Source organism: Equus caballus, chromosome 3 (assembly GCF_041296265.1).
Source record: "Equus caballus isolate H_3958 breed thoroughbred chromosome 3, TB-T2T, whole genome shotgun sequence".
NCBI classification, from domain to species: Eukaryota; Metazoa; Chordata; class Mammalia; order Perissodactyla; family Equidae; genus Equus; species Equus caballus.
Genome location: NC_091686.1, coordinates 92,640,628 through 92,665,398, shown reverse-complemented (window position 1 = coordinate 92,665,398; position 24,771 = coordinate 92,640,628). Strand labels below are relative to the sequence as shown.

At 47.2% G+C, this 24,771-nt stretch overlaps 1 protein-coding gene across 38 annotated transcripts in view; it reads right to left on the bottom strand.

Moving 5' to 3' along the window:
* APBB2 (amyloid beta precursor protein binding family B member 2) overlaps positions 1-24,771 on the bottom strand; it is a 381,357-nt gene that overhangs the window by 72,496 nt on the left and 284,090 nt on the right. For all 38 annotated transcript variants that reach the window (XM_070263912.1, XM_070263896.1, XM_070263903.1 and 35 more), the window contains 2 exons: positions 4,756-4,902; positions 479-606 (listed from right to left, as the gene is read on the bottom strand). In XM_070263912.1, the coding sequence (XP_070120013.1) occupies positions 479-606; positions 4,756-4,902 (275 nt within the window). The remainder of the gene's footprint in view (positions 1-478; positions 607-4,755; positions 4,903-24,771) is intronic.

Below are 24,771 nucleotides of genomic sequence, written 5' to 3'. Positions count from 1 at the left end.
GATTTAATGATCTGAAGCTTGTGATTAAAGATTGCACAACCTCTCCCTTCAAGCAAGCATTCGAGAAGAAAATACCAACAGGAGGGTGTCTGCAATGGCTGACACTCAATTGAATGGAATAAAGGATTAAACCAGGCTGCAGAGAAGAGAGAGAGAAAAAAGGCAGGGGGTTCAGAAGCCTGGGTGAGGCGGGAACTAAGGTGAATGAGGATGAGCAGGGGGAGAAAGATGCAACTCCAGGCAGGATCCAGAGTTGACAACGGTCTGAGGTCCAGAAACCAGGAAGGAGAGTAGGCTGGAGGGTTTATGAGGCAGGAAAACAGAGATGTGCTTTAACTTTTTACATTTCTAAAGAGAGTCTACTGTCAACTTTCACATGCAGTGAAGTGTAATAACAGCGGGCCCACACTCTGGTGTTAAGCTAAAAGTGGGGCACCTGTTGCGGTGACAAATGACCGCACCACCACAGGGCACTCACCGGCCGTTGTCGCGGCCCACACCCCACACGCGGATGCTCACGATGGGCTGCGAGTGGAGAACGGTGCGGTCCATGGGGTCCACCAGGCTGAGCATGTCGTTCTCCAGGATCAGGTACATGTCCTTCCCCTAGGAGTCAATGAGAAAACATATCACCTTCCTCATGAAGTTATACATCCTCACGATGTTTGTGGCTATCTAGGGATGTCATTTCAATGAGCAAAAGAAGCCACCCCTTGGGTCTATAACTTGTTTTCCTATGAGAGAAACATCCTCTTCTGACTAAAATATTCATAAATCTTTCATAGTCCCCTCATACACCCAATTTCTCTTTCCAAGTCCTCTGAAATGTGTCCCTCAGTCTGCTTTTTAGCTGGCTCTTATTTTTAATTATTTACACTTCTGAATCTTTAAGAAAAAAGGCTAATGGTGGGTTCCCTGGAGAATCTGGTCTCGTACCAACTCCACGCCCGTCGTCCTCTCAGAAGACCCCTCTCCCCATTCCTTCCTCTCGAGTCAGACCCCGCCAGGCATCCCCGTAACGGCCTTCACGGGCCCACAATGGTGTCCGTCTCTTCTCAGTTTTTACGCCATTTCCCATCTGTGTGATTTGGCTACAGAAAGCAGGTACAGCTTTGTGACGTTTCTCGGTACGACAATCACTAACATTTATGTGACTTTATCACATCTCACATATTACGCCACGTGCTTAAGGTACACTGGCTCAGGAACTCTCTAACTTGGCCTGAGAGCTTGGTTTGTTACCATCTCCAATTAGCAGCAGGGGAAACCGAGGCTTAAAGGGTAAGTAACTCGCTCAAGGTCTGACAGGGAAGCTGTGATGCCTTCGGCTACAAGGGCGCTATCCTAATACCAACACGGGGAGGCCACCCCTCCATGTCCGTGGCATTGCTCTTCAGGGTTTCAAGTTTTGGTCTCCTGTCCTCCATCTGTATTGGCTCTTTGATGGTAGGAATGCTAAGCTCAACTTCATTCCCCTTGCAAACCTTCAGGCATCGTTTTATGAAATTAGCGAACATTTGTTGTACAACTGACAGACCGTGTCTCCTGAAGGTGCCAGTCAGCCCAGACGCTGTGGCATTGAAGCCACAGAGTTCCAGCTGGGCAGAACGATGAGGTGTGTCGATGCATCTTCAAATCTCAAAGCAGGACAGATGAAGCATTCTTTGGTCTCGTTTTGAGAATGACGCCCTCCCCAGTTTTTTTCTTTCTTCTTCTTCTCCCCAAAGCCCCCCAGCACATAGTTGTATATCCTAGTTGTGAGTGCCTCTGCTTGTGTTATGTGGGACGCCACCTCAGCATGGTCTGATGAGCGGTGCCATGTCCGCGCCCAGGATCTGAACCGCTGAAACCCCGGGCCACCAAAGCGGAGCGTGTGAACTTGAGAACAATGTTTTAGGTTCCCATCCAAGGTTCTCAGAGTGAACACACGCTCTGCTGTTTAGGGGCAGAGACGGGTATCTCGGGGCCTCTGCCGGCCACTGTTTCAGTTGAGAGTCTACAGTTGAGATCCAGGAGGACCTGAAACCTTCCCAAAGGGCAGGAAAGCCATTTCCAGATGAGAGCACTGGCAGAAAGCGCAACTTGCGCAGACCTGCAGCTGCGCAGACTCCGCAGAGCCTGGAGCAACAGGCTGCAGGCCGCCTCGGACCCACGGCGCCCCCATCGTCTTTGTCGGGGAATTGCAGCTCATGCTGCTCGATGTAGGGCAGGGCCAGTGCGCGGACACTCCAAGGTCACAGCTGTATCCAGACCCTGGGCAAAAAGCCAACTCTTAATTACCCAGTTTGTAGATTAATCATGACTGAGGTGCAGGTCCTGGAAAGATTCAGTTTCCCAGCACCTCACAGAGGGGGGTAACTGGCCAGTAACTAAGCAACAGTTGGCAGAGCCGGGGAGAGGAGCCAAGCTACAGAGGTGGGCCGCAGTCCCCCACCCAACCCTTTCACTAGAGGCGGGGCTCCTTCCCTCCAGCCTTTAGCTGAGGGCTGTCACGCAGTGGTGCTCAGGAGCCACATGATCAGAGAGCCCCGGAAAGTTGCAAACCAGAGGGTGGAGCAGGTCCCAGGTCCCCCAGGGGCCTTCCAGGTGGTTTGCTCTGGGATAACTGAGAGCTGTCTGGGGGTTCTGGTGCCTTCTCCTCCTCTCTCTGTCCCTTCCTAGCAGGAATTGAGCATTGACTGCAGCCTAAAAGAGATCCTCAGCCAGACCCACTGGTGAGTGGCCCCCAGTACAACTGCCACCTGGTAACTCCCACTCTCTTCTGTGTGGCTGCTTCATGGCAAACACCTTGCAGGTACTAACAGACTCTGAAAGGCTTTGTTTTCGCCGACATCATCACCTGATATGTTAAACAGGCTTTGTAGGATGTGACCCATAGCGAGGTCAAGTCTGCGCTCCTCGAGCTGGGCGTTGCATTTCCTTTGGGTTGATTCAGTTTAGAAACCACAACTGGTCCCCTCAATGCAAAAGAGGCCAAGTTCATCAACTAACTCTGCTGACAATCCTTGCATATTCGACAGAACCAGTGACAACTTCCAGCCAGTAATCTAAAATGAGAAGGGCTGGGTGAGTGTGGAGTGTCCCCGAATGAAAACACCTCGTGGCTTCTCTTGAGTTCATCTGGCACACTCACGTCTTCCCACATAGACCCCTTCAGTTTTCTCATCAGCACACAGCAGCTTCTGGTTGACCAGTGTAAAGTCCTGCTAATTGGTTTTTGTTACCAAAACAGCCAGTGCTTATGCAGATATCATCTAAAGATGAAACACTCATCTGAAAGTCATGATTTTATTTCCAGTCAGCCATTCAACAAACATTTAAGGAGTCGTGCTGTGTGTGGCAAGGCATGGCAAAAAGTCACAGCTCATAACCCTAAGCGCTGAGCTGTACTTTACACACAACGAACTAGAAACACTGCCTGATGAATTTATTGTTTCAGAAGGAGAGGAAAGAACTGAGAAAAATAAGAACGGCCTAGGTGGGTTGGGGGGGAAGGCACGGCAGATTTTCAGGCATGGCTGCCTCCCACATCCCCATCCAGAGCGCTCTCTCCTGCTGGAATCCTGCCAATTGGAGATTCCTTTAGAAGCTTACTAAGCTCCTATAAAATGGCAAATATCTGGTGGGATTCATCAGTCTGTCACATGTTAGTATAAATTATGCCAACCTTCCTTCTAAATCCTAGCTGAGATTTGTTCCTTTGACAGAATAGCATTTTGACTGAAGGCAGGTGGATAATTTGGTGGCAAAGAGAGGCTTGGGTATTTGGGTGGGAAGTGGGAGGTATTGCAGTGAAAGGATGGTAAAGGCAAATACCACAAAAGCATCCTTTTCTTGGACAGGAGAACCTTCTTTCGCCTCTTCCCCCACGTCCAGGATCTAAAAGTCTGCTTGGCAATGCAACTCAGCCCCATTCCACAGACAGACTCCACCAAGGAATGCTTCCTCCCATGATGGCAGTGCTGCTAGGCTAAAATGTGACTGGACCTCCAAACGGCCCAACCCAAAAGCAGACTTCCGCTACCAATGCTCTGTTAACTGGGGGTGGAGCGTGGGGGCAGACTCACGCAGCCACCACAGTTCCAGGACGCTCCCCAGGCTTGTTCTACGGTCTCAGAGCACGGCAGGAATATGGCTTTTCCTGTTTCATAGGACTGTTATACAAATTTGGCAGTTTTACTTATTACTTTCCCTTCTGAAATCATCTCAACTAAATTCAAAACAAATTTACTTTGATCAGAGTGAGAAAGTATACGTATCGATTCCAAAACTCACGTATAATGTCAATTTTCAGTTTATAAGTGAAGAATGTGTTAAAAAGGATAATGTGTCAACTTTTAGAGCAGGGGCATCAAAATTTTTCTGTGTATGTGGGGGTCACACATTCCCCTTTGAGAAGATACTTTGAGAGAAGCGTGGGTCTTCTTCCTAGGAAACTGCTCTTAGATATGGGCACATCCAATTTTAGGGGGTTTCTGGGCCCTAAAGTCCATCCATGAATCCCTGGAGGATACCAGGTTAGACCTTGTCACTTAGACATTGAGAGATGGTCTCTCCCAGGGCCTCGGTCCTCACTGGGACCTGGCAGTGCTCAGAGACACATCACCGTGCCTACACTACCTGGCTTCACGGGAAGAAGCAACTGCTAAATACCTTCCATGCCTTCCCCATCGCGTCTCCCGGAGCTCTGGGATTTCAGGAACCAGAGCGGAACCTAAATAAGCCTGCCGTTACTTATTTCCACCTGTTACTTACCTCTCCCCAAATGCCGACCGTATCTCGGATGTCATTTTTGCAGTAGGAAAGCTGCCGGATGCAGTTGTTGACCGCAACACTGCTTTTACCAGGGGCGAGGTCCTCCTCTGCCATCTCCACCCAGCCCAGAGAGCGCACAGCAAAACACTAGAAGACAGAGGCAGAGAGCAGGAAATTACTCACTGGTCACAGGTCAATCTCTATCAGATTACCCTAAAATCCTCTGCAAGGTATGCTTAATGTATCTTTAATTGCTACATAATGTTCAATCATCTAACCCACCATTGTTGGAAGTTAAATTGTAACTACATTTTGCTATTAAAAAAAAGTAGTGATAAGGGGCTGGCTCTGTGGCCAAGTGGTTAAGTTAGCACGCTCCGCTTCAGTAGCCCAGGGTTTCACCAGTTCGGATCCCGGGCACGGACACGGCACTGCTCGTCAGGCCACACTGAGGCAGCGTCCCACATAGCACAACTAGAAGGATCTGCAACTAGAATATACAACTATGTACCGGGGGGCTTTGGAGAGAAGAAGAAGAAAGAAAAAAGGACGTAGTGATAAATATCTTCTTGCCTAACTTTGTGTGTGTGTTCAAATCTTTTTCTTAGAATAGATTACTAGAAGTAGAATTATGGGGCTGTTGGGTATAAAAATTCCTAAGCTCCTTTATTTATTATAAGGCAGATTTTTTTTTATAGTAAGAAACACAACCCCCATAAGGTCTGTTACTCATTGAGCACCTAGAAAAAGACAATAGGAAACAGAATGAATTAAATACATGTTAGGTACTTGTTTCTAATAATAATAAAGCAAAATGTATTCTCTAATACCCAGAAATGAAGGAAAATGGGATAAAGTGTGCTTTCATGCTTTCACGACAATAGGTCTCAGGTCCGATAGCATCTACCTCAAAAAGCCTGCAGAACCAGGGCCTTGTGAGATAACTTAAAGCACAAATTCCATTTCTTCTTTTATCATTTAGAGATATTTTGAGATCATGCTCCTTGTCTTCCTTTTCAAAGTTCAGATATTCAAGGGGCTGGCCCCGTGGCCGAGTGGTTAAGTTCGCGTGCTCCGCTGCAGGCAGCCCAGTGTTTCGTTGGTTCGAATCCTGGGCGCGGACATGGCACTGCTTGTCAAACCACGCTGAGGCAGCGTCCCACATGCCACAACTAGAAGGACCCACAACGAAGAATATACAACTATGTACTGGGGGGCTTTGGTGAGAAAAAGGAAAAAATAAAATCTTTAAAAAAAAAAAAGTTCAGATATTCAATTTTTAAAAAAATATAACGAGTACTATATGTGTATTGTAACAAGTAAAAAATCCAAAGATGTACAAAGAAAGAAATTCATGGGACACGTGAGGGCAATTCGGCTATAGCATCCACCTTGCTGGTCATCGCCAGGGTCGCAGACGGCCGCAACTGAGGTCCCTCAGCCCACCCTGCAGCCCGGGTCCATCACCCCTCTCTGTGGCCCGGGGTCCCCCTCAACCTGCACAGCAGGTCGAGACCACTTTTCCAGGACAGGAGGGGAAGACAAGGGGTCACACTTCCATGGGAGCCAACAGGCTGGCGCCCAAAGAGTGTCTTACAAAGTTTCCAAAGGTAAACTTCCCAATAAAATGAAAAAATGCAGCCAACTATCCCACAGCGAGCACATTCAGCTAGTTCAACTTTCCCCTCCTCAGCCCCCAGGCCCAGATTGGATGCCTCCTTCCTGAGTGGCTAATTATACTTTCTCAGGGGAAAAACCACCAAAATACCAAAGACAATCTATTTAGGTGAAAGGATGTGGATGCTCACGTCCTAGAGGGAAGTACTGTGACCACCTGGAGCAGGACAGCTGCCGTGTGTGACGGTGCAGACGGTGCCTTTTACAGACAAACCAAAAAGAGAAGGTCATCCCTGAGACAAGCGCAGAGCTACTCAGGACCCTGAGTCCTGGGGAGAGGTTCTGGGAGATGCCCTCAGTGTGCATCTGCTGCAGTGAAACTGCTCGAAGGAGAAGAGGATGCCCACGGGCACAGGGGCCGGCTTGTGAGCACCTGAGGGCCGGCCTCTGGGCAGCAGCTGGGACATTTCTTAGCTGGTCTGCCTGACCCTTCTGCAGCTTTGCTTCCTCAGCCCCAGACCTGACCGAGATTGTCCAGGTGGACACGTCAGGTATGTCACAGGTGCACACCACAGCACATGTTCCCCGTTTTAATAAGACCTGCAACTTCCCGGGTCTCTGCCCCCATGAGCACCCCTTTTCCACTTCCTCCAAGGAGTAGCTCACTCACCTCCCTCCCTCGTTGCTTCCCATCATGGTCCTTAGTCAGTAGAATCACAATGCCACCACCCACCGCTGGCCTGCCATTTTGATGCTGTTATCTACCATCTCCAGCAGCCCCCTCCTGCCTCGAAAAGAAACAGAAACTCTCTTGATTTGGAGAACGTTTATACAACCCCAACCTACCTAAATAGCAGGAAATAAGCACAGCATGGTTGTATCATTCAATACAGCAAACGAGGCATTGTTCCAATGTCAAAGGTATTAACTCATTCACTCCTTACCTCAAGCCTTTGAGGTTGAAACAAAGTTACTGTACCCATTTTACAGATGAGGAAAGTGAGCGAAGCACAAGGCTAGTAAGCACTCAGGATTCAAACCCAGACAGTCTGACTTCTGGGCTCCCACTCTTAAACACTGCTATATGACTGAGGTTTTACTGGCAGGACAGTGTCGGATGGGGCCAGGCATAAAGAAGGCTCAAGAACACAGTAGGCGACGTCAATAACTTTGAGTATATATGGCTCAAGAGTACGTATGGCCTGGATTCGAATCTGAGCTCAGATTTACCAGCACTGTGATCTTGGGCAAGCAATTTACAAAGTCTCAACTTTGTTTTTTCATTTGTGAAAATGGGAATAACAATAATAGTTACCTCAGAGGAGAAAACAATATAATACAGGTAAAGAGCCCAGCACATAGAAAACACTCAATGAGCATTTGTTGAATGAAAGAGAAAATGAACACAGTGCCACATAAATCTTAACTGGAATCATCAAAGGGGGAAAATGAAAGAAGCAGAAGATTTGTAATTAGTGTGAGCACATGTTCCAATTGTCCCCAGGATAGCTCTGGTTTGTTCGTTGTTCTGGCAAAATTATTAAGAGCAACTCTTTTTACTCTCAAAAGTGTTCTGGTTTGGATAATAAATTATCATAGTCGCTCTAGTCAAAATTCCAGTGTATTCAGCCTCTAGCATGGAAATTGAAGCTTGGATCAAGGATAGTGAGATACGTCCAAGTGGAAATGGGGTTCAAGATCAACAGAAGCTGCTAATGGTAGAGCATCTTGGTGAGGCTGGTGGGTGTGAACCTAAGACAACAGTATTAGTATGGGATGCATGGTCATATGCCCTTCAAACTAGAAGCCAGGAACACATTTTCCCACTTCCTCTAGTTGCCTACTGCCAAATTCTAAAATCTGCGAATACTCAAAAGAATTTATTAACAACAAGGAAGGTAAAATAGAATACTGGCTGCTTTTTGTCCCTCGATTCCAAGAATGCATGGATTTCAAACTCAACAAGCTCACTAAAAATCAAGGGCATCTTTTTTGACTGAGAAATGGGAATCTCTCAACCCCACGACAGTACATTAAGTATAGTCGTCCCTCCTGTCGAACGGGGATTGGTTCCAGGACCCCCACAGATACCAAAATCCATGATGCTCAAGTCCCTTTTATAAAATGGGTAGTATATGCATATAACCTACGCACATCCTCCTGTATACTTTAAATCATCTCTACTTGTAATACCTAATGCAATGTAAATTATAGGTAAATAGTTGTTATACTGTGTTATTTAGGGAACAATGACAAGAAAAAAGCCTGTAGACGTTCAGTACAGATGTGACCATCATAGTCCTTTGGATTCAAGGCTGATTGAATCCAGAGATGCAGAATCTGTGGATACAGAGGGCCCACTGTATACTGTTTTGTCCTGCTGATAAAAAGAAAGCAGGACCTCTGACTATATTATTACAATGAACGTAAGCAATTTTTCTTGTGCAGTCCTGCTGTTGTTGTAATTTAGTTTCTGATCTGAAAACCTTCACCACCAGTCTACGTGGCCAAAGTAAGAGGTAACAGGTGCACGGGGAATAACTGAGTGTATGGGGAATAACCCAGCTCTATCAGGCGGCGAGCTCCGCCTCCTCCCAAAGAACCAAGCGGCAAAGAGCAACCTGCGCTGTTTGGTGCTGCCCCCGTGTGGCCAGGAAGGCTTATAACCACCACCACTTTTCCTTAATCTCAGGAAAAAACGATGCTTAATGTAGTCAGCTCTGGGAATAAACATTTGTTTCAGAGTATGGGGAGAGCTCACAATATTCAATCAAAATATTTAATAGGGGCTGGCCCGGTGGTGCAGCGGTTAAGTGCACACGTTCCGCTTCTTGGTGGCTTGGGGTTCACCGGTTCGGATCCCAGGTGTGGACACGGCACTGCTTGGCAAAAGCCATGCTGTGGTAGGCGTCCCACGTGTAAAGTAGAGGAAGATGGGCATGGATGTTAGCTCAGGACCAGCCTTCCTCAGCAAAAAGAGGAGGAATGGCAGTAGTTAGCTCAGGGCTAATCTTCCTAAAAAAAAAAATTTAATAAAAAATTAATCAATCTGACTTTTAAAGTACTTTCTCAATTTTTGGGGAAAAAAAAACCAACTTGCACTTTAACTGATGTTCATACTTTAACAGCTTTTTAGCAAAAGGGCAAAAATGAGTAAGGATTCAGAGTATGAACTGTCACCAGATGGATGTGGATTCAAGTTGCAACTTTGCTACTTAACAGCTGGTGACTTTGGGGAAGTCACTTCAGGTCTCCAAGAGTCTCAGTTTCTTCATCCATAAAATGGGAATAATAACAGTATCTAAACTTTACAGCTGTGAGGACTAAATGAGAGGATGCAGGCAAAGTGCTTAGCATAGCGCCTGGCATATAGTAAAAACCCAATAAGTGTTTACTAGATGACTGATGAATTTTAACTCTTTTCTATGTGTGGATTTTAAAGATTTCTCTGGTCTAACAGATTTCAGCCAAAGCTAACATGTGAAGGAGATGTGTGGATCATACATGTGAATGCACCACCTGGAAGGCTTTGTTAAAACACAGAAAACTAGACCCCATCCCCAGAGTCTCTCATTCAGTCCGTCTGGGTAGGACCCATGAATCTGCATTTCCAACAAGCTCCCAGGGGATGCTGCCGTTGCTGGTCTGGGGACCACACTTTGAGAACCACTGCTGTAGACAGATGGCCCCACAGTCATGCTTTCCTCAGACTGGTCCGCAAAGTGAACTCTGGGTTGAAATACCAGGACTGCCACTTACTATTTGGGCAAGTTAGTTCACCTCTCCGAGCCTCAGCTTCCTCATCTGTAAAATGTGGATACTAAAAACAGCTGTCTCACAACAGCCTGCCACATGTTGGGAGGATCAACTGGATAGAGTTTGCTGCTCCTGTTGCTGTTGTTGGTTATCACGGGCACTGAAGGGGATGGGGTCACGGCCGCCTTAGACGGGACACAGCTCTCGGCCTGAGGCCTCCTTCTCTCCCACCTGTTCTCTCTTCCCCCCGACACTGGAATCAAGTTGTCATATCTAGGTTGGAAACACACATCCTGCTCCAACCTCTCTTTCTGTGAGTCCTGTATCAACAGAGACAGACGTCCCAATCATGCGTAGAGGGACGGAACAGGGCAAAGCCTCGGGTTCTGTGGCCAGATGGTGCTGGGTTCAAATTCTGATACTCACATCAGTGGTGCTCAGCCACCACGAATCTAAGTTTACTCAGTTAAAAAATGATACAACTACTGGGCTCCCAGAGCTTCCAGGAGATCCAGAGGAAAGGAGGAAGGGAAAGCAGCGGGCACGTCGTAGGTCCTCGGCAAATGTTCACTTTCTTCTCTTCTCTCTGGCTCCAGGAGACTCTCTTTTCATTCTTTGTTTTCCCACAGGCCCTCCACTTTTCCTCCCCCTGAGCTTTCAGGAGAAAGATGAGAGCATGCTGGCAGAAAACTGGGGGTCCTCGTCCCCGCACCATAAGGTAGGACAAGGATGGGACACGGGGAGATCAGATGAGGGAAGTGGAGCTACTAGAGAGCGGGGCATAAGCCTCGCCCCCATCCAGAGATGGGCCCGCCTCGGTGCACAGCAGCAAAGATGGGGCTTAAATGAGTTACTGTCCACGAAGCTGCACCTTCAATGCCCAGAACACAGTGGGTGCTCTATAACCACTGAGGGATAATGACAAAAAGGTAAACGATCCTTGAATCCACAGCAACACTAAATTAAAGATATTAAAAAACTAAAAAAGGGACCGGCCCTGTGGTATAGTGGTTAAGTTTGGCACACTCTGCTCCAGTGGCCCGGGTTTGCAGGCTTGGATTCTGGGTGTGGACTTATACCAGTCATCAGCCATTCTGTAGTGGCGTCCCATATATAAAGTAGAGGAAGACTGGCACAGATGTTAGCTCAGGGATAATCTTCCTCAGCAAAAAAGAAAAGAAAAGAAAAGAAAAAAGTCCAATGTTTAAAATAATAGTTCAAAAATAGTGTCAAAATAAAGTTTAACAAAAACAACAACAAAAAGTTCATAGAGATAAGTTACAATTTGGTCTAGTGTTACAAATGTAATCCTAATTAACACTCATTTATAGGAATTACTTACCATTTCAGCCTAATTACCCTGCAGCACAATAACAACTGTGCATTCAAGTCAATAAACATTTATTAGGTGCCTATGAGTTCCTGGAGACATCGAGAAATGGGTCAGACACAGCTCCACTCTTGAGAACTTGTAACGGAGCAGATGTGAAGTGGGAATCTGCAGCACGGCAACATGAAATAACAGGATACAGAGGCATCGTGCGCGGCGGTTGCTCATGGAAGGAGGAGTATTTAACTCAGAGAGAGTATGGACAGCTTCCTGAAGGATGTGCTGCCGAGCTGAGCCTTGTAGGATGGATGGGTTCATACATTTAACAAATATCTACTGAATCCTACTATATGCCAGGCACTGGAGATACGTCAATGAACCAAACAGAGCAAACGCTCTGCTCTGAGTAGTATTTCAAAAAACTGGAAAGGCATATTCATTTGGCTGTGACACCAAAGGTCACACAGCTCCACTGACAGGAACCAAGATGCATAAAGTACAACGGTGTGCTGGGGAGAGGAAGTGAGCATAGTGTCTTAGGACCCAGGTCTTCAAGTCACTGACCTGGGATCAAATTCCAGGTTGGCCACTTATTAGCCATGTGATCCAGGCCAAGTTACTTAATCTTGGTGAGCCTCAGTTTCCTCACCTGCTATAGTGAGGATAATGGTACAGACCTCCCAGGTACTGGCATGATTAAATACGAGGGTTTATGCCAAGTACCTTTATAGGGCCTGGCCCAAAGGAGATGGTTGAGAAAAGCTGGCCACTGTTTTCCCAAGGTATCTGATCCCTGCCAAATGCACCAGGATTAGGGCAGGCTGCCAACAGCCAGCCAGTCAATCCTGTTTTGTTTCTCCAACTAGTGATCCCGCGTCCCTAAGGATGCACCTTGGGTGGCTGGGGGCAGGGCGAGACACAGGGCGAGCCGAGGACCTGGGAGATCCATGAAGGGGCTTCAGGAAATTCTAAACCTCCTGAAAATATATGCCAATTGTGTGCAGGTTCACATATTATGGAAAGAAGGTCCAAAGCTTTCACGAGCTTTCCAAAGGCTCTGAGAATATGAAGTACTTTAAAAGAATTCCAAGGAGGTTGGCTACCAGAGTACTCACTCACCGAGACGTCAATTATGGTACATGCATTGAGGGTAGAAAAAGCTTTCTAGTTGGCATCAGAGTTCTTTTTTGAGAAGAGAATCAGGAAAATAGTTAAATGATCCAGAATTTAGGGGAGAACAGAAGAAATGGGTATGAGAGGGTAAAAGGGGGAACACGAAGAGGCTGCACAACCTCTGGGAACACAACCTCTGAGGGCAGCACAACCTCTGGGGGAGCACAACCTCTGAGGGCAGGTGTGTCTGAATGACTTCTAAGGACGAGTCCTATACCCAGTTTATAAAACCAGTGACTGTTTTTCATTCAACGTAAGCCCCCTCGATATTGCCCTTGATGCTCCAGCAAAAGCCTATGACAAAGAGATGGTTGACGTTTCAGGGGAGTTAAAGAGAAGGGTGTACCCGCCCCTTGGGAAGTGCTGGGCAGAGAAGAAGTAACAGGCAAAAGCCTCAGAGTGGAGATAGGAAGTCATTCCAAGACAAACATAAGCCCCAGGGAATGGGCAGAGCTGTGGGGAGGACGCACGGACTTCCAGAGGATTTGGGGCTGGGATTCGAGCCTGTCTCACCTGGATCCTAAGGAGTGGTGATCTGTCTGCTGTCTGAGTCACGCAGAACTGCTCTGTGGGGACCTTTTATACCCGTGTTCTTGGGGTCAGGTGGAAACAAAGCATGTATTCTTGCTACATGTGACTAGGAAGAAGGACCTTTTAATAATCATATAGCCCACACGTGATCAGTGATAGCATCCTTTTTTATTTCATATTGGTGGCCAGAATAACGGAGCCACTTAGGGTACGTTCGTTGCCTTTGAGATCCGGCATTCTGGGACATTTCCCTGAGAGTTAAGAACAGCTCTCTCCCTGTCACTTCCCAGTGACTGCCAGTACCAGACAGCATGGACTGATTTCTTCCCAGAGGCCAGTCTTCTGACCCGTCCAGATTTCACTGAGAAATAAAGCAGCCAGGACACAAAGGGCTGTGACCTCAAACGACTTTCCCAGAGTCTGTTCTAAAAATGCACAGGCTTTTCAAGGTTCAAAATCTTCCCCTTGGACGTTGTCTCCATAACAGGGAAGTCTTCAGTAAATCGGTATTTGTGGTCATTACGTGTAGGAACATAGGTCATTGTTGTGATGGACGCAATTTGAAATAAAATTAGACTTTATTTGCTATTGCTTTTCTTTGAAACAGTGCAATGCTTTCCAAATCCAGCATCTCAGTGGGCTCTGCCGGAGAGGTGTCTGGGGACTCCGGAGTGGAGCGTGACCCAGTTCTCCATGCGGCTGAACCAAGGAATCAGGCTGATTAATTTTTCAGCGTGGCAACGACCTCGGCAGCCAGGGGGACCCAGGAGCATTTCTAAACTGACCTCAATGACGGCTTCTGCTGTTCCTGCTGTTTCTCTTCAACTGTGGGCAACACAGTGAGCATTCGGGCAGAAAACAAGATGCTTGGCCCCTTGGGGCCCTGGGCCCACTAGTGCCGTTTACTTAATTCTCTTCCCTTCCTATTTTTTAGAACAAGACAACCCAACTGGAAAAGTACACCCTATGCTAACATTCTATGCTGACGGGCTCTTCCACACAGAGGACAGTCATAATTACAGCTCACATCCACGGCGTGCTCACAAGGTGCCAGGCACTAAGGACTGATCTATAATTGAAGCACTGTCTATGACATCCATCTCCTCGCCTGTCTACTCACCCCACTACCGGCTGGTCGGTTCACGGAGGCTGGTTCCCAGCTGGGTCACCTCTGTCTCTAGTAAATAATAGGCTCCATCCCTAGCAAATGCTCTGGAAACTTGCAAGGTCAGGGGGCAGGAATTCCCACAGTGTTTCCTATATTTGGGAAATGCCTCATAGCATGCACAATTATAGGGACTCAAAGCTAAGTTATTTAGCACAAGAAGGGGGAAGATGTTTCACAGTTAAGAAGCAGTGCTTTCAATCTTCCCTCACGCGCCACGTGGAGCCATGCAGGTTTCCGAGGTTAAAGCCTTCAGTGATTTTAAATCCTTAAATGAAAATGGAAGGATTCTTTCAAAGCAGACGCGTCTTTATTTCTCCCTCTCGGTGTCTTTCCCGAGTCAGCCCCTGCCTGCAATGACTGTTCCTCAACTGCTCCCTCTGCTATATAGAAGGCGCTCGCTGACTCGCCACCACACACTGAGAAAAGCAATCACTCTGAGATTTACAGGAACCGAGGTTTGAACCATCGATGTGCTGGAGAGAATGCGCGAGGGTGGTCACACTGGAGTGGACCGAGACGTGGTTCTGCACGTACTTTAAATATTTAACTGTCGCTGGTGAGTCTTTGCTTCCCGAACACTCTGATTCAGGGGAAACAAACACTCCCCATCCTTTCTCCCTGAGAGGTCTCTCTGGGAAGGATGAGACAGTCCAACTGGGTGGGCAGTAGCCTGGGCTCCTTCCTGTCCCCTCAAGCGGCAGGAGGGGGGGGGGAGGAGGTGCACAAAGGCTGATGGTTGGAGGCCACAGTGGGGAGTGGGACAGTGCCACTGCCCAAGATTTAGGCTTTAATTTAAGATCCAGTTTGCGCAGCACTGAAATCATGACAGCAATGTGTTTGGCTTTTCATTCAAGACACAAGATATGCACTTTTGTGTGGCAATGAACTCATGACGTCAATATGTATTCTCACTAGCTCTTAGGAGAGGGGATTTCAGAATTAGAATGAGGAGGGAGGGAATTTCCATTTATCGAGCTCCTATGTTAGAGGTGCTTTATTAGTTATCTGATTAATTCAGTTTAATTCTCACAACCAAGTCAAAGAGGTATTCCCCTTATTTTTGAGAAGAGAAAACAGACTCCTAAAGGAAGCCTGGCAAGTTAAAGGTTTCATAAAACATTCTGAAAAACCTGGCTTGGGGTTCTGTGGCAGTCATACTTAGTCCTAACATTTGTGAATGTGGTGGCAAGCAGGGGGTGGGAGTGGGGGAAGACCGAGGTGGCAGACAAGAGTGTCACACACACGCATTCATTAGGAGTGTCTGTATACATTACACGCTGAGTAGGATAAGCTCACTTGTCTTGTGTGTCTCTGTTACTCCTCACACAGAACATTCTGGTCACCAAATGTGGGGAGGCTTTTCCCCACACCAAGTAATTCTCTACAACACCTGCTGATGTCCCTACAATTCAACTCAATTCTGACACTATCTGGAGATAGCATCAGATCCCACAGGTTAAGGGCTCAGTCCACAAGACTGTCCTCCCACTTCAGACGCCAATCACAAGGCCAGGCTGTCACCTGTGCTTCTGACAATGGGCTATATAGATCAGAGGTTCCCACGACCTCCTCCTTGGGTTCAATTAATTTTCTAGAGTGCCTCACAGAACCGGGGCAAACATTTTATTTACTAGATCACTGGTTTATTATAAAAGGCTGTAACTCAGGAACACCCAGATGGAAGAGGGCAAGCTATGTGGGGAGGAGGATGCAGCTTCTGGACACATCGCTCTCCCAGCACCTCCCCATGTCCACCAGCTCAGAAGCTCTCCGAACCACGTACTTTTTGGGATTTTTATGCAGGCTTTATCACACAGGCATGATGGGTCATTAACTCCATTTCTAGCCCCTCTCTCCTCTCTAGAGAATGGGGCTGAAAATTCCAAGCTTCTAATCACGGCTTGGTCATTCTGATGACCAGTCTCCATCCAGGAACCCACCAAGGATCAATCATTAGAACAAAAGACACTGCTATCACCCAGGAAATTCCAAGGGATTTAGGAACCCTGTGTCGGGAAACGAGGTCAAAGACCAAATATTAGAACAAAAGATGCTCCTATCAATTAGGAAACTATAAGGGTTTTAGGACTCCTATGCCAGGAACAGGGAACAGGTATGTATACGCCAGATACTTTCTTTTACATATTTAATCAACTTAATCCATATGGCAACATAAGAGATAGATGTTATTACTACTCTTATTTTACAGATGAGGAAACTGAGGCACAGAGTGGTTTTTATGGACTGAACTGTGTCCCTTCAGAATTCATATGTTGATGTCCTAACCCCCAGCATGGCTGTTATCTGGAGACAGGGCCTTTAAAGTAAGGTTAAATGAGGTCATAAGGATCGGGGCCTAATCCAATAGGCCTAGTGTTCTTATAAGAAGAAAAAGAGACATCAGGGATGTGTGAACACAGAGAAAAGACCAAGTGAGGACACAGCAAGAAGATGGCCATCTGCAAGCCAAGGACAGAGGCCATGGAAGAAACCAAACCTATCAACACCTTGATGTTGCACTTCCAGCCTCCAGAACTGTGAGAAAAAAAATTCTGTCATTTAAGCCACCCAATCTGTGCTATTTTGTTACGGCAGCCTGAGCAGACTAATACAGTGGTGTATAAACTTAAGGGGACCAGATAGCATATGGTGGAGCTGGCATTCAAACCAAGTTTATGTGCTGATAAACTCCTGTCACCAAGCCACGCTGCCTCCTCGGAGCGGCAACGATGCTGGTATTCCTAAAGGAGAGAGAGAGAGGGCAGGCATACCTCATGCTACCCCTGGGGACCTCAGAGAGGACCTACAATCACTCGTGTGACATGCATGCACAACCCCTCCCCTCATCTTAGGTACTTCACAGCTAGGCCAGGCTGACACCAGAGGTCAGGGAGACCTGGTCCCATTCTAAAGAGGCCCAGAGAATTCAAGGCCAGGAGCACCCTGAGGAGAAGGAAATACCGCCTGGATATGGAATGAGTACCTCGAAGTCCCCTAGGTCTAGATTTCTTGCTCCAGGCTGGCCCTGAGACTTCTCAGAGGTCTATCAGAGCCTCCACCCCAGGCACTAACTAGCCCTGAGGCGGCCTGGGTGCCCTCACACACTGTCCACCAGGGGGCGCCATCACCTGTCTTTCCTTCCTTCCATCCTTCCTTGGCTCTCTCCATGCCACCCTCCTCAACCCCCAACTCTTGGTAACAGATCACTGGAGGTAGATGTCCCCATGGAGGTGAAGGAAATACACCTGCAATCAAATGCCTGTTTCCTGTGCTCTTATCCCTACAGGCCATAGCACTGCGGTTCCCACTGTGTTCTGGGAAGGCTGAGGGTTCTTAAGTTCAGGGACAACCTGTGGGAGGGGCCCAGGGGCAGCTCAGAGTGGGGCTGAGGCCTCTGGGCTTCCTCAGCCAGAGTCCTGCTCTGTCTCTTAAACGAAAGGCTTTCTGCCCTTAGGGAAAGTCCAGTGGTTCATGGCAATGACAAATCATTTACGATGCCTGCTCCACAGCGACTCCCATTAATCTGCTGAGTAGGGTAAATCCTCACCACACCATGAGCAATTTATATATATTTAAAAGTAAAAACCTGAATGTCAACTTATTAACTTACAGAGAGAAATGTAAGTCTGACCGGATGCTCAGGTTAGCTAACAAGAGGATTCATTCTCTGGAGGAAATCCACTCCAGTTTTTAATAACCAGCCCAGCCCACTGCAGGCTGATGAGCAAAGAGGCAAGCAGAGGAGCCCGCTTCAACATCTTAATGGCCAGGACCCTGGGAGATTCATCGCTGGTGCCAGAGACAGACCTCCGGGTTGTGATTTAGTACATAAACAGATAATTGCATTAGTCATTTCCTGCCCAGGAACCAGGCTGGCATTATGAGGCCTATTTTTATCAATGGAAAAGTTGAGTGGAGGAGGGTTCAACCAAGAGCCTTGGCCCCATGTATCCAGAAGGTCACAGAACAAATTATGTGTCTGTGCATATTTAAACATAAACTTGCAGGTATATCGCATTAGACATCTTCACATATAATCGTCGTCACCTTTCTAGCAGTGACCATTTTTCGAGTCTTTACTCTGTGCTGAATCTAACGCTACACATGCTTTACAACATGTAGCCCACGTTCTCACAACCCTACAAGCAGGGTTTCTTATTTTATACATGAGAAACTGAGGTTTGGAGAGAACTTAGCGGAATTGCCCAAGATCACACAGTAAATAAGCAGCAGCTAGAATTTGACCTGAGGTTTAGTCCTTAAGGTGGATTATTATCTTGATTTTACAGAAGAGGAAACCAGCTTGATTTTACAGAAGAGGAAACAAAGTGACACAGCTGAGGACCAGATGGATCCTAGGCCTAGTCTTGATCCAACTATTCTTTATTCTACGTTAGTTGTTCTATAACCAGGAATACTCAATCCCAAGAAGTCCTTGAGATCAGGCCTGTGCTGTGGACCTCTAAACGCCCACCACCCAAAAGAGGGCCCGGCACATGCTACATGCTCAATATTTGCCAAAAGAAGACTGACTGAGGTGCTATGGCAAGAGTGGACCAGATCGGGGTGGGAATCCTGGACCACTGCTCTCTGGCTGTGCCCTCGGCAGGTTAATCATCCTCAGTCCCTGCATCCTTGCAGGGAGAACCCCGCCCTTGCAGAGAGCCTGGTATGGCCATTTTTACTACAGAAAAATATACGTAGCCTGGACTTTGAAGCCAGACTACCAGGTGTGAATCCCTGCTGCCCACTTAATTCCTGAGTGACGCAGGGCAAGTTACTGATCTGCCCTGTGCCTCAGCTTTCTAATCCGTAAAATGGAGACAATGGTAGTACTTACATCCTAAGGAACACTGGGAGCAATAAATGGTATCGTACATCTAATGTGCTCAGAAATGATACATGGTAAGCATTCAGTGAGTTAGCTGCTATTATGATTAGCTCTAAATTATCAACAAATCCTGATCAAGGCCATGCCTAGTGATAGAAAAGTTATATAAAAATATCCATTTAGACGGTAATGAGGGCTAGGGTCAGGGGCTATCATGTGCCTCCAAATATCTCCACTGTAAGACCGGAGGGCCAGTCCTTTCAGAGGGCTAATCCCTGCCCAGTGCCCAATCCAATCTTGATGAGGCTTATCCAGAGCTCCATCTTCACTAGCTGCTGGGGCCTTGACAGAGGCCTGCAGATTGGAGCCTTCAAGGATCCTGGGACACCTGGACCAAGGAATGACCTGAGTGCGTGCTGTGTTTGCAGTCCTTCTATCTCAGCTTCTAGTTGGTTCCTGATCGACACCCTGGGCACCAAGCGGAACCCAGTCCTGTCCTGGAGCTGAGCCACCAAACGGACCTTTGTGCTGATGTCCTCTCTACGTGCCAGCGGGATCTAGACAACTCATTGTCATGATGTCCCTCTGTCCCGACCCTGACTCTGAGCTTCAGACCACAAAGATGCTCATGCTACAAGGACCCACTCATTAGCTGGGATCCTCCAGACACGGCACAGGCCCACTGAGCCTTTGGAGAGTATGATCTGGACCATTCCTGCACTTATCCAAGCACTAAGAAACAAGTAAACAACTCAATATTTTGTTTGTTCAAAAATTCAAAAGCTTCCGCAAAAGACTATTTCTTCTATGATGTGAAATGGTGGCTCTCTTATGAAGGGGGGGAGGGTGGAGGCACAACAGGGACTTCTAAAGCCTGACACCTGGCATGTCCAACTAGGACACCTGTCAAACTCCCCCTAACCAAACTCCCAATCATGAATGCCCCCCACCCCCACCCCCCAATGGCCCCAACTCACTGCAGCCCAAGGCCCAGGACAGCTCAGAGTTACCACGAAGCATCTCCAAGAATCATGATCTCACAGTAACCACAGAAACTTGTCCTGGTAGGACAGTGAACGTGTTACAGAAAAGGGAACTTCTGCTGCTGGAGACACTCGAATGCCAACAAAAGCTGAATCTGTGGCAGCAAACATCACATTCACAGCCCACACTCTCAGAGCCTGAGTAAGAGCTGTGCAAGTCCAGGCCAAGAAGCTGGGATGGCGGGATCCGCTTCTGTTCCCGCACACACGCAGCAGATGTCTTCACTCCTGGGGAACCGTTCCTACTCTCTGGAAGTGTGATGGTATTTTAGTTTCCCCTACGGGAGCCTTGGAATAGACTGCATGGCAAGTTGTATGGTCCGCATGGCTGATTTACACTATAGATTGTATTTCTGCTGCTGTAAAGTTGAGAAATGTTATTTGCAGAGTAAGCCTAGAGTAAAACTGTAATGAATACCCAAGTTCTGCACATAAATTAGGCCATTTTATTTTGCTCGGGAAAGCAAGAGGGCCATGTGAGCTCCAGAGGAGATGCTGGTCCAAAGAAAGGAGCAGAGAGAGTCTGAATTTAGGACACAGCCTGTACCCATCGGGCTGGGGGCTGGGGACCTGGGGAAGCAGAGAACAGTCAAAGCTGGGACACTGGCGAGAGGGGGAAGTTACATATCCAGTCTCAACTACTAACAAGTCTACTTGCAATCTGGAAAATGCAATACTCGAATAAACAGAATATTATTCTTAACAACAATTAGGCAAAAGCAGAGTCAGGAGGCAGTATCTGAGGCAGTTCAGAACTAATTTGACCCTCCACTCTAAAACATGCCCAGCAGATGATTCCACTAAGAATGACGCCACTTGGGTCTTGAAGAAAGTCCTTCCTCTGAACAGCTCAAGCACCAATACAGTCAATCCTCATTATTGGTGGATTCCGTATCTGCAAATTCAGCTACTTGCTAAAATTTATCTATAACCCCCAAACCAACACTCGAGCACTTTTCTGATCACTCTTCGACAGGTCAACGGTGGCAAAAAAATCTGAGACGCTTGATGTGAATGTTCCCAGCTGAGGTTGAACGAGGCAACTCTCTGCCTTCTTGTTTCACTTCTCATACTGTAAACAAGTGTCCTTTTCGGGATCTACTTAGCACCTCATTTTTTGCACTTTGGTGCTTTTTGTTGGTGATTTTGGTATTAAAAATGGCCCCCAAGTGAAATGCTGAATTGCTGCCCGGTGTTCCTAAGGGCAAGAAGGCTGCCTCACAGCCTTATGGAGAAAACGTGTTAGAGAAGCTTCGTTCAGGCATGAGTTACCGTGCTGTTGGCTGTGAGCTCAACGTTAATGAATCAACAACATATATTAAATACAGTGTCTTTAAACAGCAACACACATAAAATAAGGTGATGTATTGATAGCTTGATGAAAATGTTGTGGCCAGAGGCTTCCAGGAACCTGACCCTGTATTTCCCTTAGGAGCAGTGCTTCAGTATTTGCTAATTCAGTGTTGGCAGCACCTTATGGAACGTTATCGAGCCACCGCAAACAACGAGAATCGACTGAATCTACCCTTCATCCCAGAGCAAGGATGGAGGAGCACGGCGTAGTGGAGGCAGACTTAATTCCCTGTAAGCTCTCAGGAGCTAGGTGTGGGAGGGTGTAGGTGGAACTAGGAACCATGAAACCCTGGGATCTTGTCCTGGTCTGCTACCAGTGACCTTCAGGATGTCACCTGATTTGTCTGGGCCTCACTGTCCTCATTTAATAAATGAGAGAGAAGAAGAGGGGGGTTGAAAAAGGAGAAGGGTTGGGGCTAAAAGATCTCTAGGACATCTCCAACTGTGAAATGCCTCCAGAACATTTGATCCTATCCTGTCCCCAGTGATCACTCACGCTGCTCCAGCCACATCTTTCTTCCTCCAGGCACGCGCTCACCTTGGGCTTCCCAGTCTGGTTCCCTCCCTCACATCTTCCTCAGTGTCACCTGCTCAGGAGGCCTTCCCTGACTATTAAAAACTGCAGCCCCTCCCAGCACTATCTAGCTCTCTTCCCTACTTTATTTTTCTCCACAGCAAGGACTTTCATCCAACGTACTTATAAAACTGCATTCCTGTGATTTGCCGCCTCTCTCTCTCCCCGCACTGGAATGTAAATTACACGAAGGCAGGGACTTGTTCTGCAGCATCCCCGCCCCTAATCACAGAAGCTGAGTGCTGAAAGGGTTAAATGAGTTCCCGCGTGTAAAGCAGGCTTTGAGCAGTACCTGGAGCCTGGTAAAAGTCAGCCATAATTATTATCATCATTGTGATGGACTGTATTTTTTATTGTTGGTTTATAAGAAAGGTTTCATTGCACTACACACCTATAAATGAAAAATCTGCAACTTTTTGCAAAGTATCTGAGACGAACTTGGTGAGCTCATAAAGTACGAAGACCTACAAAGACCGCAACTAAAAGCACTGCTGTTACCAGCCCTAAAGAAAGCATTTATGAGGGTCCAGTCCTGGAAGCTGACTCCCAGAAGTCCACATGGTACTCACACGGGAAGAGCATTTAACTACAGCACGGAAACCCGGAACACGAGGCTCTGGGGACCTCAGAACCCAAGTATTTCATTTCACAAATGAGTAAACCCAAGTCCCGAGAGCATTCCCCAGAGCGGAGCTCACAAGAATGAGTGTCTGTCTTGCGTGGACTGGGGCGGGTGCGGATGGCTGTCTCTAAAGGGTCCCCTTAGGAACCACCACTGACTGAAATGGTCCCTGGCCAGCTGGAACTGACTGTGGAATGCAAAGATGAATTGAATATGAAGAGACGCTCTTCCAAGATTTTATGGCAATTCAAGAAGAAATAAACATTTTTAGTAGTTGTTTTAAAGAATTTGCTTTAAATTAGATATATTGGATTCTTAGGGTAAGAATGTATGTACACAGAGCTGAGACACTACAAAGAAGGACATTTTCAGCAACAGACTAGAATAAAGGCTAAACCTCTACTCCCTGAGATGACAAAGTATCTGAGGAAGAGATATATCTCAGACTTCATCTGAAGACAGACCAAAGAGACCCCTGGTGGCTTCTCCTCACAAGCAGGTGCAAAGCAGGTGCTGCCACTGGTCAGCCTGTTGTAGAAATACGCGTCATGTTCCTAAGGAAGCGAATTCCCACTTTGTTCTTCACGTGGAGATTGGCAGCTCTTATCCTGTATTAGCTTTTCAAAATGCAAGATGATGTTTCTATTCAAACGAAACAGCTTTGGCCCATGTCAACTTACACGGTCGGTGTCTGCTCCCAGTAGGTAATACACCTGTGCCTTAAGTTTAATCAGGTTTTAACTTGTGTGTGTCTGGACACAAGGAACGAGGACTAGAAGGAGGCTTAGGGAAGCCCAGTAGCTCCAGAAACAGAGAAGCATTCTAAGAGCAAGCATGACTGACCACCCCTGGTAACTACACAAAATGACCAAGGAGAGGAGGGCCCAGAGAGTGTTGCAAGGCAACGGATTCCCAAAAGTCCAAGAGGAGAAGTGACTCTGCTCCTCTTGGATCCTGTCACAAAGCCTTGAGATGGTAATGAGGCATAAGGAAGTAAGGAGTTAGCGGAGGCAAGCCTTGTCAGAGACAGGCACAGAGAGGAGAAGCCCTGGATGAGGAGAATGTGCTGGGATGGGTCAGAGGAAAGGGAGAAGAACTTAGTATTATCCAGCGTACACAGCCGGCTGGCCTTGGCACCATGGCCTTGGGGCTTGGCCACACTGCAGACTTTTGCAGGCTCCCTCAACAGGCTGGACTCCCAGACTGGGATGAAGCCAGAGCAGCTCCTGCTGTTGCCTGGGGCTCATTACTGCCACCTGTGGGACAACTGGGACTCTGTCCCCAGAATGGAGTGATTTGGGCCAGAGATTGCTGTCTCAAATTCAAGAAGCCTCATTCCCAAACTCACTTCTCCTTTTCCTGAACTCCTATGGCAGATACTCAGTTGCACATCTCTTAATGCTCTGCTATTCTTGAGAGTAATTCCAGCTCCCCAGTTAGCCTCTGAGTCTTGCTTTCTGAACTGAACTCAAAGCTTTTTTTGTCCTCTTTGCTTGATCAATGAGGCCCATCAAGGGGAAGTGACCTGCACAAGGTCTCCCAGCCATGAGTGGAAGGTATGGATGAGCAGTGGGGTCTCCTGATTCTCAACACAGTAGCCCTTCCACTACCCCCTGCAGCCTCTCCCAGGAGCCGTTTGAGGTGAGACGCCCCGTGTATTTTTTTTCATATCCCACAATGCCTAGGTAAGTGCCAAGCACATCATCCGCACTTAATAGCTGATTAATTTTTCTTCTAATGAGAAGAGGCAGTGTATCCAGAGAAAAATCACCCAAACTAATCAAAGCGATATGAGTCCTACAAATTATAAACAAAGGTGGCAGGAGTCCAGATTAATTTTCTCAGAGAAGAATGAGAAGGGTCATCTCGAAGTATTGAATGAGTGTGGGGAAAATGCCAACCAAAAGTTGTCCTTCTATAAGAGATATGGGCTTTGGAATTCCAAGGAGAATTTGGAGAGCAGTACTAGTGAACTTCTTAGGGAAGAGAGATTAAAACCAGGAACCCTCTACCGAGGG